The sequence below is a fragment of the Nanorana parkeri genome, unplaced genomic scaffold (genome assembly GCF_000935625.1).
Source record: "Nanorana parkeri isolate BGI_ZX_2015 unplaced genomic scaffold, ASM93562v1 scaffold1362, whole genome shotgun sequence".
Taxonomy (NCBI): Eukaryota; Metazoa; Chordata; class Amphibia; order Anura; family Dicroglossidae; genus Nanorana; species Nanorana parkeri.
In genome coordinates this window covers 254,273-276,921 of record NW_017307630.1, presented here as the reverse complement: position 1 = coordinate 276,921, position 22,649 = coordinate 254,273, and the positions used below count along the sequence as shown (strand labels likewise).

The 22,649-nt window shown below is 40.3% G+C and overlaps 1 protein-coding gene across 1 annotated transcript in view; it reads right to left on the bottom strand.

The window, feature by feature from the left end:
- LPCAT2 (lysophosphatidylcholine acyltransferase 2) overlaps nucleotides 1-22,649 on the bottom strand; it is a 122,816-nt gene that overhangs the window by 39,655 nt on the left and 60,512 nt on the right. Inside the window, exons 9-10 of the mRNA XM_018569583.1 lie at nucleotides 4,554-4,608; nucleotides 482-564 (exon numbers count right to left, since the gene is read on the bottom strand). Of these exons, the coding sequence (XP_018425085.1) occupies nucleotides 482-564; nucleotides 4,554-4,608 (138 nt within the window). The remainder of the gene's footprint in view (nucleotides 1-481; nucleotides 565-4,553; nucleotides 4,609-22,649) is intronic.

Below are 22,649 nucleotides of genomic sequence, written 5' to 3'. Positions count from 1 at the left end.
CTATTGGCGCTATATAAATCCTGTATAATTATAATAATTCTTGGCCAAAAGTTGAGCAGTGTATTGCCAGCTTAAGATATTCCTACAGTATATTGGTTTATATTTGTTGCATAACCCACTGCAATAACAAATGTTTTTGCTTATATTGTGCCCTACATACTGCACTGTGTATCCTCCAATAAATACTTTAGATAACTGGAGACCTCTGTTAATAACACTTAACACAATAAAAACTCCAGGGCCCCTATTTTATATCACCACTTTAATGAGAAAATGTGGTTGCTCCTTTAACATGTAATTTATACAATTTACTACAGCTGACAGGTAAAGTACTTCAATAACTAAAGTTAGAAATATATAGACACACTATTTTCAGAAATATAGCAGAAAGCACTACAAATAAATGAGAACCATATTTTGCCATCTCTAAATTATAGTCAAACATCATTAGATTAGAAGGCAATGACAATGAGATACATACTTAGCCATGACATTGCGAACATTGTTTGCATAGAGAAAAATATCTTTTTTCTCTTCTTCTGAAGGGACATAAACAGGAAGAAACTTGAAAGAAAGAAGCAAATTTAAATTACAAATAATTATGTCCCAAAAGTGTGTAAGCACCAATAAAGTACACTTTTACATTAAAACAAAGCCTTATAGTTTCAGTTCCCTGATTGTTATACCCATGATTATTTGGTAATGGCTTGTTTTTTATCATAGTTTGTATGGAATGGAAACTTATTAATAAAAACTGTTTAACTCAAAAAGAACTTAACACAAAGAAAAATCTAACAGTCAAAAGAATCACTACCTACCTACTTTACAAAATAGCCATAAAATTTATAATGATGTAGGTTGCCAGGTCTTTCCTCAACTTCCCCTATTTACACAGACTTGAGTGTGGTGAATTCAAATCTAAAGTTAGTTTTTCTCTGTAAGGTCTAGATTTTTTGCAATTGAACATTTTAATTTTTCGTGAAATTTTGACACCTCACTGAAACATTTACCCTTTTTAGTCAAATATGAGTGTGTACTAATGCTTTATACTTTAAATTAATACATTTGTTGACATAAAGATTATAGGTGATTCAGAACAACTGATAAGGATGGAATTCAAAGTTCAAATATGTCCTATTCAGGCAAGAATTTGCTCTTGTAGCTGTAACATTTGTGGACTTTCTCAGGGCAATCTTGTCCTGCAGTAGTGTGCCATCATATTATTGTCCCATCGCCCTTGATAGCGATGTTCCATCATTATGAGGTCTTAATGGAAGCGCTCTCCATGTTCATAACTAACAGCCCCAAGGTTCTCGGGGAATTGATCAAGGTGATTATTCAGGAAATGGAGCTTGACACTCATTTTGCCCCAAGATCGCAAAAAACAAAAGCATTCTAATAACGAGAACCTCATAATTATCTGCTTATTTGTTATCAAGAAAGTTTTGTATAACTGCCACAAAAGACAGCCATGCTGCCTTCTCCTTGTCATTCATCTTCCTGACAAATTCCTCTTCACGTGCAAAGGCACGAATTTGAGGTCCATCGAACACACATGCTTTGATTTTCTCAAAAGACAAAGCAGGAAAAGCAGAAACTTTGTCGAAAATATTCGCCATCAGTACTTAATGCCTTCACAAACTGTTTCATCAAAAAAATCAAGTAAATCAGATAAATCTCTATAATCCAAATTTAACAAAAAAAAGATAAAGAATATTGATGTTTGTAAAAAAAAATTAGCCTAATTAGTCTAAGGTTAGGGTAGATATAAGCCTATTTCTCAAGCTATACCTAGAGTAAATAACAATAGGTGTCCTTTTTTGTGAAAATCACAAGTTTCAAATTGCATGAAAACTAGAGCATGTAGAGGAAAACCAATTTAATTAATTCATTTGAAGTCAGCTTTGAAAAAATACTTAGAATCAGTTGAAAAGTCTCATGCAACAGAAAATAAGAAAATATCTATTCCCCAGTGAAATTCATATGCTCCTCAGATCTATCTAGTGGTCATTACATTCGACCTGAAAAGAAAATTTACTGAGAACATTCTTCTATTCTTGCACAGCAAACATTCACAGACATTTGCGGGGTGAATGGCTCTGTGAATTGTTTTAAAATACTGTGCTGTGAATAAGGACAAACTGGATGCAGAGATGCATAAAGATACCCGTTCTACGTCTTTCCTATCGCGCTGGAGGTATTTTCTTAGTAGCTCTTATTCTGTAGAGGACATCCACCAAATCATTAAGCCCTTCCGCTACACTAAATGGTTCTTGACTAATGAATTGTCGAATGCCTTAGGGGTCCTGCAACTAGGCCAAGACTGACGGCCTCTCTGGAAGGCAGGTCTTGGAGTAATATGAGTACTGCTTGATTACACTCTCTGAATACTTGTTTATAGTGGGAGTACTATTAGTATTGTTCAGAATGCTCCATCTACTATGCATATGTTCCTTGATGGATTGTTATGGATGAAATTAACCACTGCGTGGTATAATTATTATTGTGAAGTGATGACGTTTTTTTTTTAAATGTAAAGATTGCTAAAAATTAATAAAACATTTTTGAAAAAAAAATTAAAAAAAATACTGTGCTGTTTTTGAAACTCCTGGGATATTAAAGTGTATGTGAATGCACCACCAACAATCAACACTTTAATAAAACTTTTAATTTGTAGGCACCATATTATAAATTAATTTGTTAAAATAATTTAGTTTTCACCTTTTTTTATGATAATATGGCACTTTTAACTTCTCTTCCTGGCAAGGGCAGCTAATTTTTAGAAGCAAGAAGTGGGCAGGCAGTCAAATGTCAAACACAGATGGGGAAGCACATTTGCCATCTGTCCACACTGCACTCCAGAAGGCTGTGCCCTCTGCACTCCACACTGCTAAAAGCTGAAGTACAGTATCTGCAGGCTAATGATGAGCGGGGGCTAAACAGACCTCCCCTCAGAACGGTAAGCCCTCGCAAGCAAACTGGCCATGCAAGCATGCATGCTTTGCATGGTCTGTTTAGAACAAGGAAGAAGGGGGACTGGCAGGATCAACCAGATAATTAAACAGGATGCAGTATGTCAAAGAATAACAAATTATATTCACAAATATCTAACGAAAGAGTAGCGGAGTACCAACAGGAATTTGTACAAATTAAACATAAAAAAAACATTAGGACCATCATTAATAAATAACCGTTTGAGTGCCATAATGTACAGCAACCACAGGTACCAATGTTTTATGCTGTACCAAAAACTCCTGGGAGACCCATTTTTTTCAGGTGCTGGTTGCCAGAGAGAAAATGCTAGTCACTTAGATCAACTAAGTGAATAGCAGGACTAATTGGACTACCTTAGGCCCCCTAGTTATTGGTCTTCCTTCATATTTGAAGGAAACTATAACTCTATTCCAGATACCCATGAATTCCTGGCTTATAGCTATAGATATTGAAGCTTTATTCCATATCACAAACGACTAGCTTTTTCTGTGAGTGTGAACAATCATTAACATAAAACTAATTTGTTCTAGGCCTATTGAGACATACGTTTCCTTAATAACTCCCACTACCTCCAGGAGTAGGGAGGGGCAATGGGCATACACACCATCCTTTTCAAACCTGTACCGGGGGGAATGGGGGGCTGTGGTATGAGTTGTTATGTCCTGTGCCAGCATAAAGTATTAGATTTTTGGATATTGAAATTGATGCCCTGGGGGATGGTTCCCTAGTAACTACTCTTATAGGAAGCCGACTATGGGGAATACAATTTTGTATATCTCTAACAAAGAGCATACCTTATCCCCAATATTTAAGCATCAGACAAAACTGTACTGATCATAGGGAATTTTACCAAAAAGCCAAGCAACTGAAAGAGAGATTATGTGACAGGGTGAATAGGAAGAAGACTTTTAAGAAAGCATGCCAAAAAGGAAAGGGCTATACTAGGGAATCCCTAATACATACATAATGTATGTATGTATGCATGTACTGTATGTATGTATATAATACACACTTTAAAAACGATGTTGGAATAGTCAAAGTTCTGACAAGGTTTTCACGTCAACATCCTGAGATCCGGGATGTTCTAAAAGAAATATTGCTATCTACTAACCAGCAATATCATCATAAAAAAAATGTGTATTGTAAAATTAGAAATAGACTTATGGCAATATTAAAAGGGCAGATTATTCCATTTTGTAACAGTGGGTTTTAGATTGTTTTAAACTATGTTTTAATAAGTGTGTTTTTTCTGCATTCAATACCAACATGTCTTAACTGGAGTATGTCAATTAAAATTAAACATAAATATTATAGTTACCCTGTAACAAAGTGGGTGGTTTGAAAGATGTAGTGACTGAGAACGGTCATCTTGGTAGGTTAGTTTCTTTTGTTTTAATATTATTAAAAAGAAATACAGTATGCACTCTGAAACTCCCCCTTAAACAAATATACTGACTATGCTGATGAAGAGAAATTGTAACACTTTTAAGTAATAATAGTTATAATAGTAATAATAATAATAGTAATAATCTTTACTCTGTAAAGATTCAGTGTCTTACCTCCACTTCAACGTTGGTGCAGAACTGACATACAGTCATAGATAAAAGTTTTGTGCTGAGATTGTAAAATAAATGGAAATGTGTTATACTACCAAAATGTTTATGTACTATATTTGCAAATAATTTAAATACTTGGTGTTGTCAAAAGCAGTTTTTATTTGGCAGAGACAGCATTCACATTTTTTACAGCTCTATGTAAATCCAGCACCAGATTTTCACAAATCCGGTCTAAGCCCTTTCCTTAGTTTGCAGCTAAGCTTTTTGGGTAATATAGAGAAATGGGTTATCTTCTCTTTTTATATTTATAAAGAATCCCCTAAAGGGTAGGTGAACTAGAAATACCATGGTAGGTGACATAGAAATAAAATGTAAGGGCAGCTGAACAATCGGTCCTCACCATTTTAAAGCTGAACTTCAGACTTACCTTCAGTCTTGCACCACTGCACATGCTCCTCTCATATACTGAAATTGCACACAGTGTGCATTAGAAGCTGCAGCAAGTCAGAGAGAGCTCAGCTGAATTGCTGGCTGGAGTGCGTCTAGCATCATTAGTCCTTTCTTATATGAGGACCCAATTTTTGTAAAGGGGACTTTTAGATCCTGATGAATCACACCCTCCACAGACCCAACATTCACTGTAAGGGATGTGGTGATGAGACCCTAGTCCCCATTAACAAAGTGCCTTCCCAGTGTAGCCCCCATGTTAAGGACATATGGCCTGGTATGATTCGGAGAGAGGGTGCACACTTGCTGCCCATTCCTATTCTGTCCAGACAGGGTACATGACTGAATAAGAGTCTGGTATGGGGTTTTTTTGGATGAGGGTTCACCTCCAACCCATACCAAACTTGGGATGGACACCATTCTACAAACAAATGAGGCTGGCCGGGAAATGTCATTTAGAGGCAAGTTTGTGTTTCTTTGTAAATGTCACTTTTGCAGACAAAGGTGCACTACTTCAGGTTTAAGGCATTCCTATGCATATTAATTATAGGAATTGTTATTTTTTTAACGTTCCCTTTTTTTTTCAACAAAAACTTGCAAATTGGCCTTGAAGAGCATTTTCTTTCTTCTTAAATTGACCTGCTTTCCATAATCTTTGGTATTTCTACTCACCTAATTAATAGCTTACAGCTATCTGCAGCAGAATAAGGTAGCCTGAGCCATATAAAATGTGAGCGTGTAGGAAAGGCTGTCATTTTATGCGTTGTAGAGTAGTAGTGGCTGCAGCTAAAAGCTATTCTGTGTTTTGAATTACTAAACGTCTAGAGTGTCCTTAATAGAAAATTATACAATTTTCAGTAATGGAAAGATAATATATCAAGCCCTGGACTACTTAAAACCTGACTTTTATTGTTTCTTATTAAGAGCTCCTGGAACTCTCAAATCATATTTATTCATTATTTTTTAAAGTGGCCTTCTTTCTCCATTTGCAAATTTGTGAATATTGATTTCAGTAGGTACCTATATTTTTATATCATGTTTGTCCCTTTTGCTTACAATGTCACTCAAAAGGTGCTCTCAGTATGACACTTCCAGGGATCATGCACACAGGCGTAAAGCAGAGCAAATACAGGCATATCTTTATACATAGTAAAATACATCTGTATTTGCGGCACCCGGGAGCCTCAGCTACTGAGTTTTTTATCCATATCATTGTATGAATAAAAAACCCTGTGCTCGGGTGTACACCCTCAAATGTGGAGTTTGCATGTACACAAGGGTAAACTGTATGAAAATACGCATGTATTTGCTCTTCAATATGCCCGTGTGCATGAGCCCTTACTCACTAATGTGCTGTGCTGAGTTCCTAGGGTAGCCTTTTTTAGTAACCTTTTTGAAAGATTTATACATTCCTATTTAATTTCCTGATAATTCCTGACCATTTCTTTATCACCTAAACATACAAATACATATAATTATTTCTATTTTTAGGAGATAAGCAATTTATTATTTTATTTTTATTTTGGTCTTATGAGATTTGTATGTATTATATAAACTAGCACTTCAAAATGCAAGAATTGAGGTAAAATCCTAGATACAAGGAGAGAAGAAATGGTAATTTCCATGCACACTGGAGAAGTCAAATAAAGAGTTTGGGATGTATGATCAGGACTCTGGAGTTTTAAAATGTTCATTATGTGTGCAATAAATTGCTATTTTATACTCCAGGTGTGCAGTCCACATTATTTCTGCACTTCCTGCATTATTATTATGATTATTATTGATTTTCTTTTCTTTCTATTATATGCAAAGGAAAAGTAAGGCTGTTTTTTTCATTCGTAGGCAAAGTCAGCCATTAGGATTTATACAACTTGCCATTGTGGTTTGAGGGATTTGACTTGATATCTGCAAATTCAGATAGAAAGTCACTTGCACTCCAATGCCATGCCAAGTCAATGGTTTTCACTACTATGTATTTATGTCACTTTATACTGTTGGTGTTCTTTTTCAGTTTGCCTGAAGAAGGGACCTGTACAGGTTCTGAAACATTGCTGTAAGATGCTACACTACCTCAGTCAATGAAGAGATTGACTTGGCATTGCATTGGAGTGCGAGTAACTTTCTATCTGAATTTGCATGTGTTTTGCAGAGGCATCTGCTGTCACTGCCACACCCACCCTGCTTTTTTGGGCTTTTTGCCAGTCACGAGTGCAATGGCATACATTTTGTTTTAATTCATGCTGACTTTATATCTAGTACATTATCGGTTGGGTTGTAGTTGCTAACTTGGTCTCATTTGAGGGGTTTTAGTATTTGCTATGCTGCTATTAATTGTATTTGTTATTTATACTGCGATTGTCCTGTGAAAGCTTGGTGCTGACTATTGGGTACAGTTTTTAATAACAAAACACCTATACTACAGTATAGGTCAAGAGTGCAAATTGTGGTGCACTGGGTTGCCAAAAATGACACAGGTATGACTTTTCCTGTGTTAAGGTATGCTGCCTGGCCAATCAAAATGAATGAGCTGTCTTAATGCAGTGCACTTCAATGCAAAAAAAGTGTGCATGCAAAGTGACAAAAACTCTTGAATGCCCCAACCCACTTCTGCTCACTTTGATGCACTCCCCCACCACTCTGCTCCTTCAACAGATCCACCATAAAATATATCCAGTTTTAGGTATTGGGAAGAATGTGACCTCTCTCTTAATCATCCAAAGACCTTAAGAGTAGAAGATATGACCTAAAAACTTTCACAAAGTTTCTAAAGTGTATCTTATACACCCTGATCTTCTCCCCTTGCTGCTGCTGCTCCCTGATGCAAATACAGGCAATTCCTGGCTGTCAAAATGAAGCTGCAGCTGTGTAAAATGACACTTGCAGGTAGTCTCTAATTAAGTAAATTCAATCACCAATTGTTATATTCTATATACTATTTCAATAATATACCTATTTAAAAGCGAACACTGGTGAAAATGGTGAGCAGAGCGTGACGTGTGGCTCAGGCCGCATGTGGAGCCCGGAACAGCCCCGAACAGGCAAATCAATCGATAGCCGACGAATCGACGATCGAAAACGTTGCCAACGTTTTCAATCGTCGATTTTAATCGACTAAATCGATTAACTGTTGCAGCTCTAATATATATATATAGATATAGATAGGATAGGAATCTGCATGATTCAATTCACCTTTGGATTAAAAATGACTTTAAATCCCAACATACATGATGTGGATAATAGCTACACAATACCTTTTCTGCAACAGAGCTGGATGCAAACTTTATTTTTACTTTTCTCTCCCTGTGAGGCTTTATTCAATAATTGTGTGGGAACCCGCATGATTTAATTCACATATGGATTACGCATGAGTGTAAATCCCATAATGCAATCAGAAATGTTGTGTACAGTTGCTCCATGATCCTTTATACTACAACAGGACTGGGTATAAACTTTATTTTTACTCTAGAAAACAAAAAGGGAACAGAGCGCCACCTCCTTGTGTAAAATCGTTTATTACAATAAATAAAACAAGGGATAAAAGTACTCACAAACGTTTTCATCAGGCTTTAACAACAAACGAGAGGCCACACTGTCTGTTGACCCAACATGGTATCCCCCCGACTATGTAACACGGTAGTATCCGGTCACATCACCGTCCACCGACCGCAGTCAGCCAAGATTGACGCGTTTCAGGGGCAAGCCCCTTTCCTCAGAATCAAAATTTTTTTTTACTCTGCTCTCCTTGTGAGGATTTATATTATAATCTATATGTGAACCTGCATCAGTCAATTCATATATGCATTATAATTGGCTATATAGCCCAAGATACAATCAGAGATGCACGATACAATTGTTGACTGATGTCTTCTTGCAACAGCCGGGTGGATATGAATTGTATCTTTACTTTGCTTCCCCTGCTAGGATCTATTACATATTTTATGTGGGAACCTGCATGATTAAATTCATATATGCCATGGATATAATTGTAATTACAAATTGTAATTTAAATTACAGATTGTAATTACAAATGGCTATATATCCCAATATACAATCGGAGGTGCAATGTATAACTACTGCATTATGCCCGTGACACACTGCACACAAAGCCGTGCAGAGCTGAGCAAAGCTGTCCAGCATGGAGCTTTGCATGCAGTGTGTGAGCTGAATGCAGGCAGATGATTGACTGCACCTTCAGCCAATCGGCTCATGCTTAACAACCGGCCAGACGTCGCATCCTGATGTGCGGGTTTATACACGCGAGCTGATTGGCTGAAGATTACCTTTTTCATCTCGGCACGCTCAGCTGTGCGAGCTCTTGCAAGCTGACGTGCCGAGGAAAAAATTACATGACACACATGACATTACATAAAGGCAGCGCGCCACCGCTCCGTGCTGCTTCGCGTGCAGTGTGTCATAGCCTTTATACTCTCATGCTAAAGCAGTGATATTATAACCACAGAAGCAACATTTTGTAGTGCCTGTCTTTAGATGTCATAATTTACACATAACTTAAGGAGCGCCTGAGGATATAAACTGCCAAGACCTTGGAATATACTCAAGCTTAAAAATGAAATAAAATATATATCATTTAGCACATTTAGGAAATTGATATTTTGACACCTCTACATTTTGGCAGGTACTCTTACTGTATATGTGCCATATCCTGTTAGTTAATATCCAGTCCAGGTGTTCATACTATCCATTACACAATTACAGTATTATTATGAGAACTTAGAGATAATTCAGTATGGTGAAAACGTAAAAATGTAAGAAGTGAAAGTTGATATCAGCGACCTGAGGATACAAATTTAAAAGCTTTAGCTTGGCTTATCATATCCAATTTGGATCATTCGATGAGGTTTTCTACCCTCCCCTTCTTATAAAGAGACACCAGTTTGTTTATTACAGCACATAATGATCAGCTGATTGTGCACATCATATTTTTAGGGAGGTATATGGTGAGTGGAATAAAAAATAAAAAAAAATTTAATATGAGAGATAGTGTCCTGAAATTGTTTTTATTTACAGTACATTCTTATAGGATGTAGGGCTAAATAGTGTTTTGGATCTATGTTGATAGCCTGTTATATGTCACATACTAGATCTTGTAGTCAACCTTTTTTTTTGTGAATGTTATGGCCTGGTCAGTCTCCCAGTCCTTTTATTAGCTACTGCTAAAATTATCTATACATTTTACTGTGATTGAATCAGTGAGGGTCCAATCATCTAGGTGCTGCTACCTTCTGCCTGTCTGCTTACTGGAATAAATCTATAAAAAGTTTTCAGAACAAAGGTTGATTGTTAAACCCAATTTTACCTTCCACCCTAAACTGAACCAATATATGCGCATACAGGGCCGCTGTCAGGGTGGTACGGCCAGTACCATTGTAGGGGGCCCCGGCGGCCGGGGGGGGCCCGGACTTCAAGCTATAATTTTCCCCATAGACTTATAAGAATAGCACCATCTGCCTGGTCCTGGGCCCCCCTGCGCTGTTGGTACCTTCCTACGAAGTGCTTACAGGGGGGCGGAGCTAACTTTCACTGGGCAGAAGCGCCGGAGATCGTGGTGGAAGAGGAGCATGTCTGCTGCCGCCTGCCTGGAGGGGAAAAGTAAGTGACAGACCCAGCAGACAGAGGCCCCGGGGTGGTGGGGGTTGTGATATAGACTGGGGGGAGAGAGACAGATCGACCAACGCTGAGAGCTTCTTAGCATCAGTCGGTGTGTCTCTCTCATGTTTGCCTCTCTCCTCTCAGCATGGTCGGCCTGTGTCTCGCTCTCTCCCCCCTCCCCTCAGAGAAGTACGCAGCATACAAACTTCCTGAGAGATCAGAGTGAAGGAGCTCCGTCCTGTGTAATTGTCAGGCCCCTCCCCCTCTTCTCTGAGTGCCGACTTTCGAGCTGATGAGGTCGTGCTGTGTTCCTGGCTGTCAGCTCTGCAATGTCCCATCTCCAGATCTCCTCATAGTAAGCAATCCTTACTGCTGTGTGTCCTGTATACAGGATCGTTTGTCATGTGTCTTTGATCTGCCTCCTGCTCCCGAGCTGGGGAAGGGGAGGGGGGCGAGGAGAGAGATAGTGTGTGTGTCTTAACACCTTCAGCACACCACAGTGCCTCAATATAACAGAGCAGGATGGGGGGGATGTCAGCTCATTCTACACACTGTGCCTACCTCATAGGCTCCATACTCTGCACTGTCATATGTACCCCAGCACTATACAGAAAACTCACATAGCATTCCTATAAGGCCTCATTCACACTGCGTTAACTCGGGGTGTACGTTCATGCGGCGTGCATGCCCGTATCTGGCTGTTCCTGGGAGGGACAGGTGCGGTGTGTAGCAGCCCGTTGTTTTCTATGGGAGGACGCGGCCATACGCTGTCATGCGCACAGCCAAACTGCACATCCGTGCAGGTCTGGGTGTCCGGGATCCATCCTGTCTGCGTCTGAGCACAGGTGTACATATGACAGCGTACGGCCGCATCCTCCCACAGGGAATAACAGGCTGCTGCGTGCAATCACACGCAGCACCTGTCCCGAGAACGACCGATGCGGCCGTGCACACCGTACTGATGTGCATGGCCCAACCTAATGCAGTGTGAATGAGGCCTAAAAGGTTTCTACACCATCAACCACTATTTCCATATGTCACAGCGCTCACACGTGCTGCATTTATGCCGCATAATCCTGTCCACAGACATTTCATTTTACACAACTATATTACAACATTTTATTCAGGAATAAAAAAAAATCTTCCCTTTTAACCCTAACTTTATTACATACCCTACAACATAAAAAAAAAATAAAAACACAATATGACCGTTTGCCCATCATGATGTCACAGCGCATTCCATACCCACTAAATCACGTTTAACCATTTGCTGACCGAGGTGTTACACCCCCTTCCTGTCCCGGCCATTTTTCAGTATTCAGCGCTGCGGTACTTTGACTGACATTTATTCCATCATGCTACGCTGTACTGAAATTAAATTTTATACCATTTTTTGGGGACAGATAGAGCTTTCTTTTGGCGGTATTTAATCACCACTGGGGTTTTTGTTTTTTACTATATTAAGGAAAAAATTACCAAACATTTTGGGACTTTTTAATTTTTTTTTACATTATGTTATAATACAATTATTATTGGCCAATTTTTTGGTAAAATATAAAGACGGGGTCACGTCGGGTAAATAGACATCAAACATGTCAAGCTTTCAAATTGCGCGCACCCACCAACATGGGCGCAATTGTCGATTTTGCACAGATGCGCACCCAACGCATGTTTTCATGCATATATGTATGAGTGGGGACTTTAAAACGTTTTTGTTTTTTTAATTATTTTTTATGTGTGACTTTAAATATTTTTTTGGGAAACTTTAATTTTCTTTTCTAATTTGTTTTCACTTAACTTTATTTCTATCACATAGGGGGCTAAGAAAACCCCTTATGTGATCGCAAAGATATATGACAGGTCCTCTTTATGGAGACATCAGGGGTCTCCAAGACCCTTAATGTTACCTAGGCACCCCCAGAGAAGCTGATGAAACAGAGATCTACTTCATCAGGTTCTCTCCAGCTTCTGAAGCTGGAGAGTTATACAAAAATGCGGAAGTGATGAAATATACATCAGTTCCGCATTCCGACAGCGGAGAGGGGACCGAGGGGAGATCTCCCTCTAATCCCCTGTCACAGAGCAACTATTCTGGTCCCAGCCTCGCACCGGGGACAGCATGGCCCCGGGACCAGCATGAGAGTGGGAGGGAGGGGACACACATGATCGGCACCCAATACAAGCAATCCGCCAGCTCTATAGCCAGCGGATTTGCTTGTATGTTGACAGGCATCACTGCGTGTTTTTAAATTTAGGCATTTTCCCGCTTGCGCGAGTGGTTGTGGCTGAGCAGATATCTAAAGACACCCGCTCAGATCTAGAGAGTTCCCGGCCAGCCGGGGGGTAGTTAAAGAAAATACATTTTCAACATTCACACCATCCAACTACCTTCATCTCACGGTCCCATGAAATGAACACACTTTACCACTTAATTGACCTTCCCCACACAGTGTAATTCATGCTACCACAATGCCACTGAGGTGCAATTGCATGCACTGTTTTTGCCAATTGCACCTCACCAACACACAGCTCTCCTGATACCCCACACAGCCCTCATTAGACTCTACAAAGCCCTTCTAAAACCTTCCACACTCCTACTCCTGAGACTCTTCGCAGCCCTCCTCCTGAGGCCTTCTGCACAGACCCTCTGCTGGAGACATCAGACCGTCACCCCGGATCAACACAGAGTATGTAGCTTCCTATTATTCTGCATTGGTGTATGGTTTATTGCTTGGATTTGTAGACCTCTACAGCTGATGGTATTATAATAATAGCTACAGCTATAGAGGACTACAAATCCCAGCAATACATTATAAGGCAATGCCGAATGGCAACCAGCTATAGAGGACTACAGATCCCAGCAATACATCATACATCAATGCAGGATAATACTATTATTCTGCATTCCTGTATAATGTATTGCTGGACTTTTAGTCCTCTATAGCTGGTTGTCATTCGGCATTGCTGTATAATGTGTTGCTGGGCTCCTGTGTAATATCAGTGAAGTCAAGTGAAAAAAAATAGTAAAAAAATAAATAATTAAAAATGTAAAAAATAAAAAAGGCGATAAGTAAAAAAATTAAGTAAAAAAGTAAAAAAATAATAAAAACTGTAAACCAAACCCCTGCCCCCACCATCTGCATTCGAATAAACACGTGCACGGGGCATTGTGTGAGCGGAGTGGGCGACCCGTGACCATGCGGCAATCGGGGGGGGGCCCAGGCCTAAAGCTGTGTAAGGGGCCCCAAACTTTCTGATGGCTGCCCTGTGCGCATATTAGAAAGATATAAAACCCAAAAATCACCCACACATTTTTAAAATCAGCAGCTAGGTTAAAAAAAAAACAGTAAAAATGTGTAATGTGTAAATAAGCACAGTACTACCTCTACCCACCCTAAAACAAATAAAATTAGACTAATCATGGATACATAGAAAATAGTGCAATACTGAAGTTAAGAATTATATATTAAAAACAGTAAAATATTGTACTGTTTCTTTAAAATTTTAAAAGGTGCAATTTTCACACTATTGTGTAAAATACCTCAAGTACCAACAAACTATACCCCAAAACAAACAAAAGTCCATAAATAAAGGACACTCAGGAGCCATTACAAAAAAGGTGAAAATAATTTCATAAAATTGACAACATGATTTCCTTGGATAATATAAACATAATTTGACTTATAACACAGCCACTTAGACTCATCTAGTGGTATAACAGGTGAGTGTATCACCTACCCTTGAAGTCTGTGTGCGTCCCAGTGGTCCAGCCCGGCTCAAACAGTAAGATAGGATGGGCTCCACCGTTCGGATTACCCTGCATCTCAAGGTTTACTATGTGTGCCTCCCATGCTCCCCCACCTCTCCTTTCCTCCCTCTCATACCCTCTTTTCCCTATGCCGTCCTGGTATCTATCATCTCCCACCCCATCTTTCCTTTCCTCTTTTCTTTGTTTTTTCCTCCTCCTTCCCTTCGCAGTCTTTCCTTTTCCCCTCACTTGGGCACTTCGAGATGGGGACCCCGGTCCCAGGCACTGGCAGACAGGGTGCTGGCCTCTATCAATCAGAAACGACCCCTCCATGTTATCTACTGATTACACCACACTTCAGAGCGCCAGATATTCTACCACGCTCCCTGGCGACTCGCATGAGGGGCGGATCCTTTTCTGGATCAGGTGACGACGCCATGACGTCACCAGGGTAGTTGCCGTTATTAGCACCCACGCGAGCCCCCAGCGTCAGTGTGCAGCCTGCGATGGCCGCTAAAGCTGCTGGGGGCTCAACATTGAGAGAGGGACGGATGTCCTGCGGCTTTGACCGGGGAATGGAATATCCTATAACTACTTCCAACTATCTACGAGTACTGGTATGTACCTTTTTTTAAACCACCATGCCTATTAAGGACGGAAGGTTACTGTGGGTTGTTCCCACTTACACTTCGTTTTTGCTATTGCCTTTGAGGCCCCAATGGTACCTTCCATTTTATTTAAACTTTTTTTTTCTTAAAGGTTACCTCCGTCATCTCTTGATTCGGTCTGCCTCTGCTGGGGTTCAGGGCCTCCACCCCTCCTCCCTTTCTCTCCCTTTGCGAAAACCAAGCTCCTCCAATATTATTCTGTCATGCCAATCATGTCTTTTGTCTAAAAGTCATTTTTTGTCTACCATGTTAACCAATCATGTTTTATCTTATAAATTTCTGAGCATAATCTTGTGTATGAAGAACTAAATCATTGTGGAGTGAGCCTATAGGGAAATCATGTTGTCAATTTTATGAAATTATTTTCACCTTTTTTAAATTAATTATATCAAATAAACTTATATTTTTTCTAAAAAACGTTTGGTCTGAAAGTTGTCAGTCGGTGCCCACAAAACCCCAGCTTTCTGTTTTTTGCTACACTATTCTCCAGGGGAGCGGCATCCTGTGCCTAGATCCAGGTCATTCCATTTAAAATCAATTTATTCTTCGGTGGCAAACACCTTTCTTTCTGACCTATATCGAAGCACTGACAACTTCCAACCCAATTACTATTATTGAATTATCTGTTAGAAACTTTAAAACCCTATCAATACCACTAAAATAGTGTTCTTGAACTATCTTAATTATGGCCGAATATTGGCTCTAGTCTTGGGACGGTATTATGTCCAAAGTGCAGGAGACACATTATGAACAAACCACACATGAATGTGATGGCAATTTATTTTTCCTAAAACTTAGAAGACTTCTGGAAAGAAGGTCAGCCATATTTTGGCATAAAAAAATTATTTGAACGATACATAGCGGATGGAATAGTTCCCTGGGGATTACGCATTCAAATATTTCCCCAGATTAGACAGGTGGATGACAAATTAAAGGAAAAATGGGAAACTAATTTACAGGAATGTTCACTACGGATGGTTCAACTTTTGACTGACCATTACAACTCTGAACTTACAAATTTAGAAGGAGAAATAAAATCCTTGTTTGCAGCATCATCAACAATGGAAAAAAACTTTTGCTCATTCACAAAGGAGAAAGAGCTCCGTGATCACATAGAAATCTTCAGTAAAGATCTAGTTACAAACAAGGATAAAAAATTTCAGAGGGATAAACTTTCCTATACTTTAGGTCAGGCCTATAATTGGGCTAAACAATCGAACCGTAAACCAGGAGGTTACCGACCCCCACCAAACTCAGATCGAGAAGGAGGTTTTGACTAAGACTCCTCATCATTTTCTTCTTTCTCACACAAAACTAAAAGGCAATATAAAACAAACTCATCACAAGGGTCACGTAGAAATATCAAGGGGAGAGGTTCCAATCCAGGTGAAGGAACTCAAAAACGTAAGGAATTTTCACCCACTCAATATGGTTCCCAATCAGGGAAAACACATAAAAGTCTTGAAGACATTTATGTACCACCTGAATCCTCTGCACCTGAATCCTCTCCACCTAGGATGGAACCTCCTCCATTGACACCCAGGGCTACGACCCACACATCAACTCTCCCACGTTCATATGCACAAGGGAATGACAACACTTTAAATATAACACGCTATGAGGATGTACGAAACTCCAGGGATCACAATCCTCCCTCACTTAATACTAGTCACTTGGGAACTACTCCTGCCCATTTTTTAGGGGGGACATTGGAGACCAGGTAGACGGGCAACCTGGACTCCTTTGTAACCAGAACCAACTGGAAATAATCAACCTCTCTGGCCACTCCCTAAATGAAAATCAGATTAAGGTGTTACAACTTGGGTTGAGTTTCTGTCCAACAGATAATTTCAAACATTTTGAAATAGTGAAGGATTTACACATGTTCGCACGTAACCTATTATTCAAGGTCATGCATGACCGGAAGACTGTCAGTGCTAACCAGCAGAGAATTGAGCAATCGAGGTGGGAGGGGTACACCATGCAGGACTTCAGGGCTCTGAGGGACCTCATGCAATTATTGCAGGAGGGAACCACGTCTGATGTTGCACAGGATGAGGCTAGTCAGTCTGGGGAAGGAACACTGGATCAATCTATAACTTTTAAAAAGAAATCTACTAAATTCCCAGCCATACATTCCAACCCACATATATGGGCCTTCCTTCAAAATACTATCAAAGATATTGAGGCTTTATCCAATCATTCTCTAACTACGAACCTATCTGAACCACTAAAAGAGGCCCTAAATAGCCTATCCACCATGGAGGATATCATCATAAAACCGTCAGACAAAGGGGGTAATGTAGTGGTACTTAACAAAACTCAGTATGAGGCAATGTGTGTCAAAATTCTTTCCAACTCAGAATGGTACCTACGAATCAACATAGAGACAGTTAAGTCGTTCCATGCGAAGTATAAAACAATAATCTATCAGGCATTCGATAATGATTTAATTAACAAACAGACTTATGAATACCTAGATGTAAAATTTCCCCCCATGCCCACATTTTACTGTCTCCCAAAGACTCATAAAAGCCTAACGGCCGCCACTGGCAGACCTTTCATTTCAGGGGTAGGCAGCCTCACTGAGCTGGCGAGTCGCATGGTCGATCAACATCTTAGACCCCATGTAATCTCCCTACCATCGTACCTTAAAGATACCTCTGACCTCTTGAAGAACATAGATGGAATTATGATTCCACCTGATTCCTGGCTAGTGACAATCGACGTGGAGGCACTATACAGCAGTTTTCCCCACAAAAAGGGCATTGAAATTGTTGGACAATTTCTGAATGAAAGAACTAACTCATCCACGGTCTACAATGCCTTTATACTAGAGTTTCTATCGTTTATCTTGACACACAATGTTTTCTCCTTCAAAGGCTCCCATTACCTCCAGATACAGGGGGTTGCGATGGGCACATGCTGTGCTCCATCCTATGCCAACCTATATCTGGGGGGTTGGGAGCGTGAACTGTTCCATGACCTTGATGCCCACGGCTATTCTGAATGTATCCTAACATGGCTCAGATTTATAGATGACGTGTTCATGATCTGGATGGGCTCTAGAGGAGAACTGGATATTTTCATGAAACACCTACAAATAAACAGTTTTAATCTAAAATTTACGATGGAATGTCATCAAAAATCCATCCCATTCTTGGATGTGAAAGTAGGAGTAGAGGGTGACGGGTCTATCTTCACAGGTCTTTTTAGGAAGACAACGGCAGGAAACACCATTCTACAAGTGCACATCCTACTCCGCTTAAAAGGAGTATCCCATATGGTCAGTATCTATGCCTTAGACGAGTCTGTTCAGTCGACCACCTCTTTGAGGAAGAGGCGTCCAAATTGAGGGACCGCCTCTTACTGAGGGGCTACAGTAGACGGGTTTTAAAGAAGGCCTATCAACGAGCAAAAATTCAAACACGTGACAGTTTAATCTACACATCCGATAAAAAGAGGGTCAGAGATCAACAACTGCCAACGGTCAAACTCATTACGAGGTACTCGGAGCAATATGACCAAGTAAAACGAATCCTGGGAAAGCATTGGCATTTACTATCACAAGATCCGATAGTGTGTAAATATATTAAAGCAGAACCAGAAATCATCTATCGACGCCCAAGATCCTTACGGGACCAGTTAGTATGTAGCCACTATCGGGAAAACAAGAGTAATGAGCAAACCCGCAAGGGAACTTACTGTTGTGGTCACTGCAATTTTTGCAAACATATTAAGCAGGGCAAATCGGTCAAGCTTCACAATGGTCAAACCTGGTATCCTAAAGACCATATAAATTGTGAGACCAAGGGAGTGATATATTTGATGACTTGCCGCTTTAATGCTTTCTATGTGGGTAAAACAATCCGTCCTCTCTGTAAACGGATACAAGATCATGTTTATTTGTCATCAAATGGCAAAATGACAACTCCAATAAGTCGACATGTGGGACTGTATCACAATTTTGATCCAACCACTTTACTATTTTTTGGCCTGGAACATGTAATGGAGGACACACGCGGTGGTGACTGGGATAAGATCATACTCCAAAGAGAAACCCAGTGGATCTATAGATTACGGGCCACCCAATCACCTGGACTTAATGAGAATTTAAGTTTTAGGCCTTTCTTATAAAAGATACACACTCGACACGTTTAATCCCCACATTTAAGACCTAAACGGGTGATGTTATTTCAAGGCAATTTACCAACAAACAAATAAATTAAAATACATTAAAATAAAAACAACTAATATTAAATAAACATAGAATGAATATTCAACCAACAGATATAACTAATAAGTTTATTACGACACTAAACAAATAGGTCGAGGCTCTAAATACTGGGCTGTCTATGACGGTTCTGCATGGTGTGCCCCTGCCAATATGATATCACATGATGACAGTGAGAAGGAGGGGGATGTCAATTGTATAGTCTTTCGCACAGATGAGGGACTCCTCTCCGCTGGATCCACTGACTTATGGGCTGTGGCGCACTTCGAACGGTGTTCTCCATCCCTTTGGGTGGATTTCACTGTTTGGATTGTGCCGTTGTCGTTAGTCGAACTTGTGTGTGTGGGAAAGGTATATTTTTTCGCTCTCCTTGTGTGTTATCGATCTGTGGGATACGGCGCACTCCATACATTGGTTCCCATCACCCTTTTTGATGGGATCCACTGGTTGGACTGCGCCGCGATCCATTGATCCAGTCAAGTGTGGGAAATGCTCTCCCCTTTCCCTCTCTCTGGGTCACATATACCTAGAGGATGGCATTCATACTGCCTTCTTTATTAACACGCTAATCTGGCAGTTATCATACGCTTTGCATTGGTAACCACTGTATAGTCCCTAAACTTTATACTTAAGATTAAAGGAAAGACATACAATTACCAACGGAATTCACGGAATGTGACGCATTCTTGGTGCGGTCGTCCACCCCCTTATGGGTGGACTTCGGCACATGAATTGTGTCGCATTTCAGTGATCCCTCTCTTATTGATATACCTCTTTTGTTAGATATACCCCTCTCTACGCATATCCTTATATATACATATCCTACGATGTATTTTCTGTATATTCTGTCATATTTATCAATTGAAGTCCATGTATTCTATAAACGTTTATTATCTAATGATGCTATGTTAATTCTGATTCAGTTGTACCGCTTGTATCAACCTATAAAATCAACTAAACACAAAGAATGTAATAAAACTTAGTTATTAGATTCTAAAAATATGCATTCCCTAATTCGATCCCCACCCCAATTTAGAGGGGTTCCCAACAAGGGGATGTTAGTGCACTTTGGCTGTTTTTCTAGCATGCTATAAAGAAGTCTTTATCCTGTATTGTTGGAATTATACTTCTGTATGTCTCCCAAAAGCTACTATAAATGTAACACATTTGTGGGATTCTGCGGTGCGACCCTAATGGTGGACCTCTAATCCCTCTTTTCAGGATGGGCTCCACCGTTCGGATTACCCTGCATCTCCAAGGTTTACTATGTGTGCCTCCCATGCTCCCCCACCTCTCCTTTCCTCCCTCTCATACCCTCTTTTCCCTATGCCGTCCTGGTATCTATCATCTCCCACCCCATCTTTCCTTTCCTCTTTTCTTCGTTTTTTCCTCCTCCTTCCCTTCGCAGTCTTTCCTTTTCCCCTCACTTGGGCACTTCGAGATGGGGACCCCGGTCCCAGGCACTGGCAGACAGGGTGCTGGCCTCTATCAATCAGAAACGACCCCTCCATGTTATCTACTGATTACACCACACTTCAGAGCGCCAGATATTCTACCACGCTCCCTGGCGACTCGCATGAGGGGCGGATCCTTTTCTGGATCAGGTGACGACGCCATGACGTCACCAGGGTAGTTGCCGTTATTAGCACCCTCGCGAGCCCCCAGCGTCAGAGTGCAGCCTGCGAGGGCCGCTAAAGCTGCTGGGGGCTCGACATTGAGAGAGGGACGGATGTCCTGCGGCTTTGACCGGGGAATGGAATATCCTATAACTACTTCCAACTATCTACGAGTACTGGTATGTACCTTTTTTTAAACCACCATGCCTATTAAGGACGGAAGGTTACTGTGGGTTGTTCCCACTTACACTTCGTTTTTGCTATTGCCTTTGAGGCCCCAATGGTACCTTCCATTTTATTTAAACTTTTTTTTTCTTAAAGGTTACCTCCGTCATCTCTTGATTCGGTCTGCCTCTGCTTGGGTTCAGGGCCTCCACCCCTCCTCCCTTTCTCTCCCTTTGCCCCCCTCTCTATGCTCCAGTATTTACTATCTCACTGTTTGAGCCGGGCTGGACCACTGGGACGCACACAGACTTCAAGGGTAGGTGATACACTCACCTGTTTATTATACCACTAGATGAGTGTAAGTGGCTGTGTTATAAGTCAAATGATGTTTATATATATATATCCATATTCTTTTTAAATTGTATAGACAACCTCCCTCTCCTTTTCCTGAAGAAGCGCCATTCAGCGCGAAACATCACGTTGAGAAAACCAAGCTCCTCCAATATTATTCTGTCATGCCAATCATGTCTTTTGTCTAAAAATCATTTTTTGTCTACCATGTTAACCAATCATGTTTTATCTTATAATTTTCTGAGCATAATCTTGTGTATGAAGAACTAAATAATTGTGGAGTGAGCCTATAGGGAAATCATGTTGTCAATTTTATGAAATTATTTTCACCTTTTTTAAATTAATTATATCAAATAAACTTATATTTTTTCTAAAAAACGTTTGGTCTGAAAGTTGTCAGTCGGTTGCCCACAAAACCCCAGCTTTCTGTTTTTTGCTACAAAATTAATAAAATGATTGAATTGATTTTGTAAAAAATTACATGATTGTATGTCCCTGAAAAGCTCACTCCATTTCTCTTCTGTCCTTCATGTGAATAACATGATTGATAGAATTATAATGCATGATAGTAGAAAGCCATGATTAGACATAATTAACATGATTAGATAATCAGACTTAACAGAGACATGATTGTTGGTAATTTGACATGATACAGCGTTATTGATGGTTTAACAGAGGAGGAGCCTAGTTTTCTCTCAACGTTTCGAGCTTAGGGGGTGCTTATTCAGGAGAGGGAGGTTGTAATTTAAATGGGTCAGTGTGTGTGAATCTCTGCAGGGCCGTCCAGGCACAGCACCTGGGTCACAGTCACAGAAGCAGATTAGGGGAGAGAGACACGGACCACGAATCCCACCCGGAGCAGCATAAACTGAGAGGCATCGAGGGTAGCCAAAAGTCCTGGAACTGCTTATTTCCCCGACCAGAACCGAGGGGTGTCTGTCCTCCTCTCACTTTGGAGCCCAGCATGCTGCACAGTCACCCCGGGCTGCACATTTGAATGACAACCTCCCTCTCCTGAAGAAGCGCCCCTAAGCGCGAAACGTTGAGAGAAAACTAGGCTCCTCCTCTGTTAAACCTTCAATAATGCTGTATCATGTCAAATTACCAACAATCATGTCTCTGTTAAGTCTGATTATCTAATCATGTTATCTCTAATCATGGCTTTCTACTATCATGCATTGTAATTCTATCAATCATGTTATTCACATATATATGAAGGACAGAACAGAAATGGAGTGAGCTTTTCAGGGAGATATACAA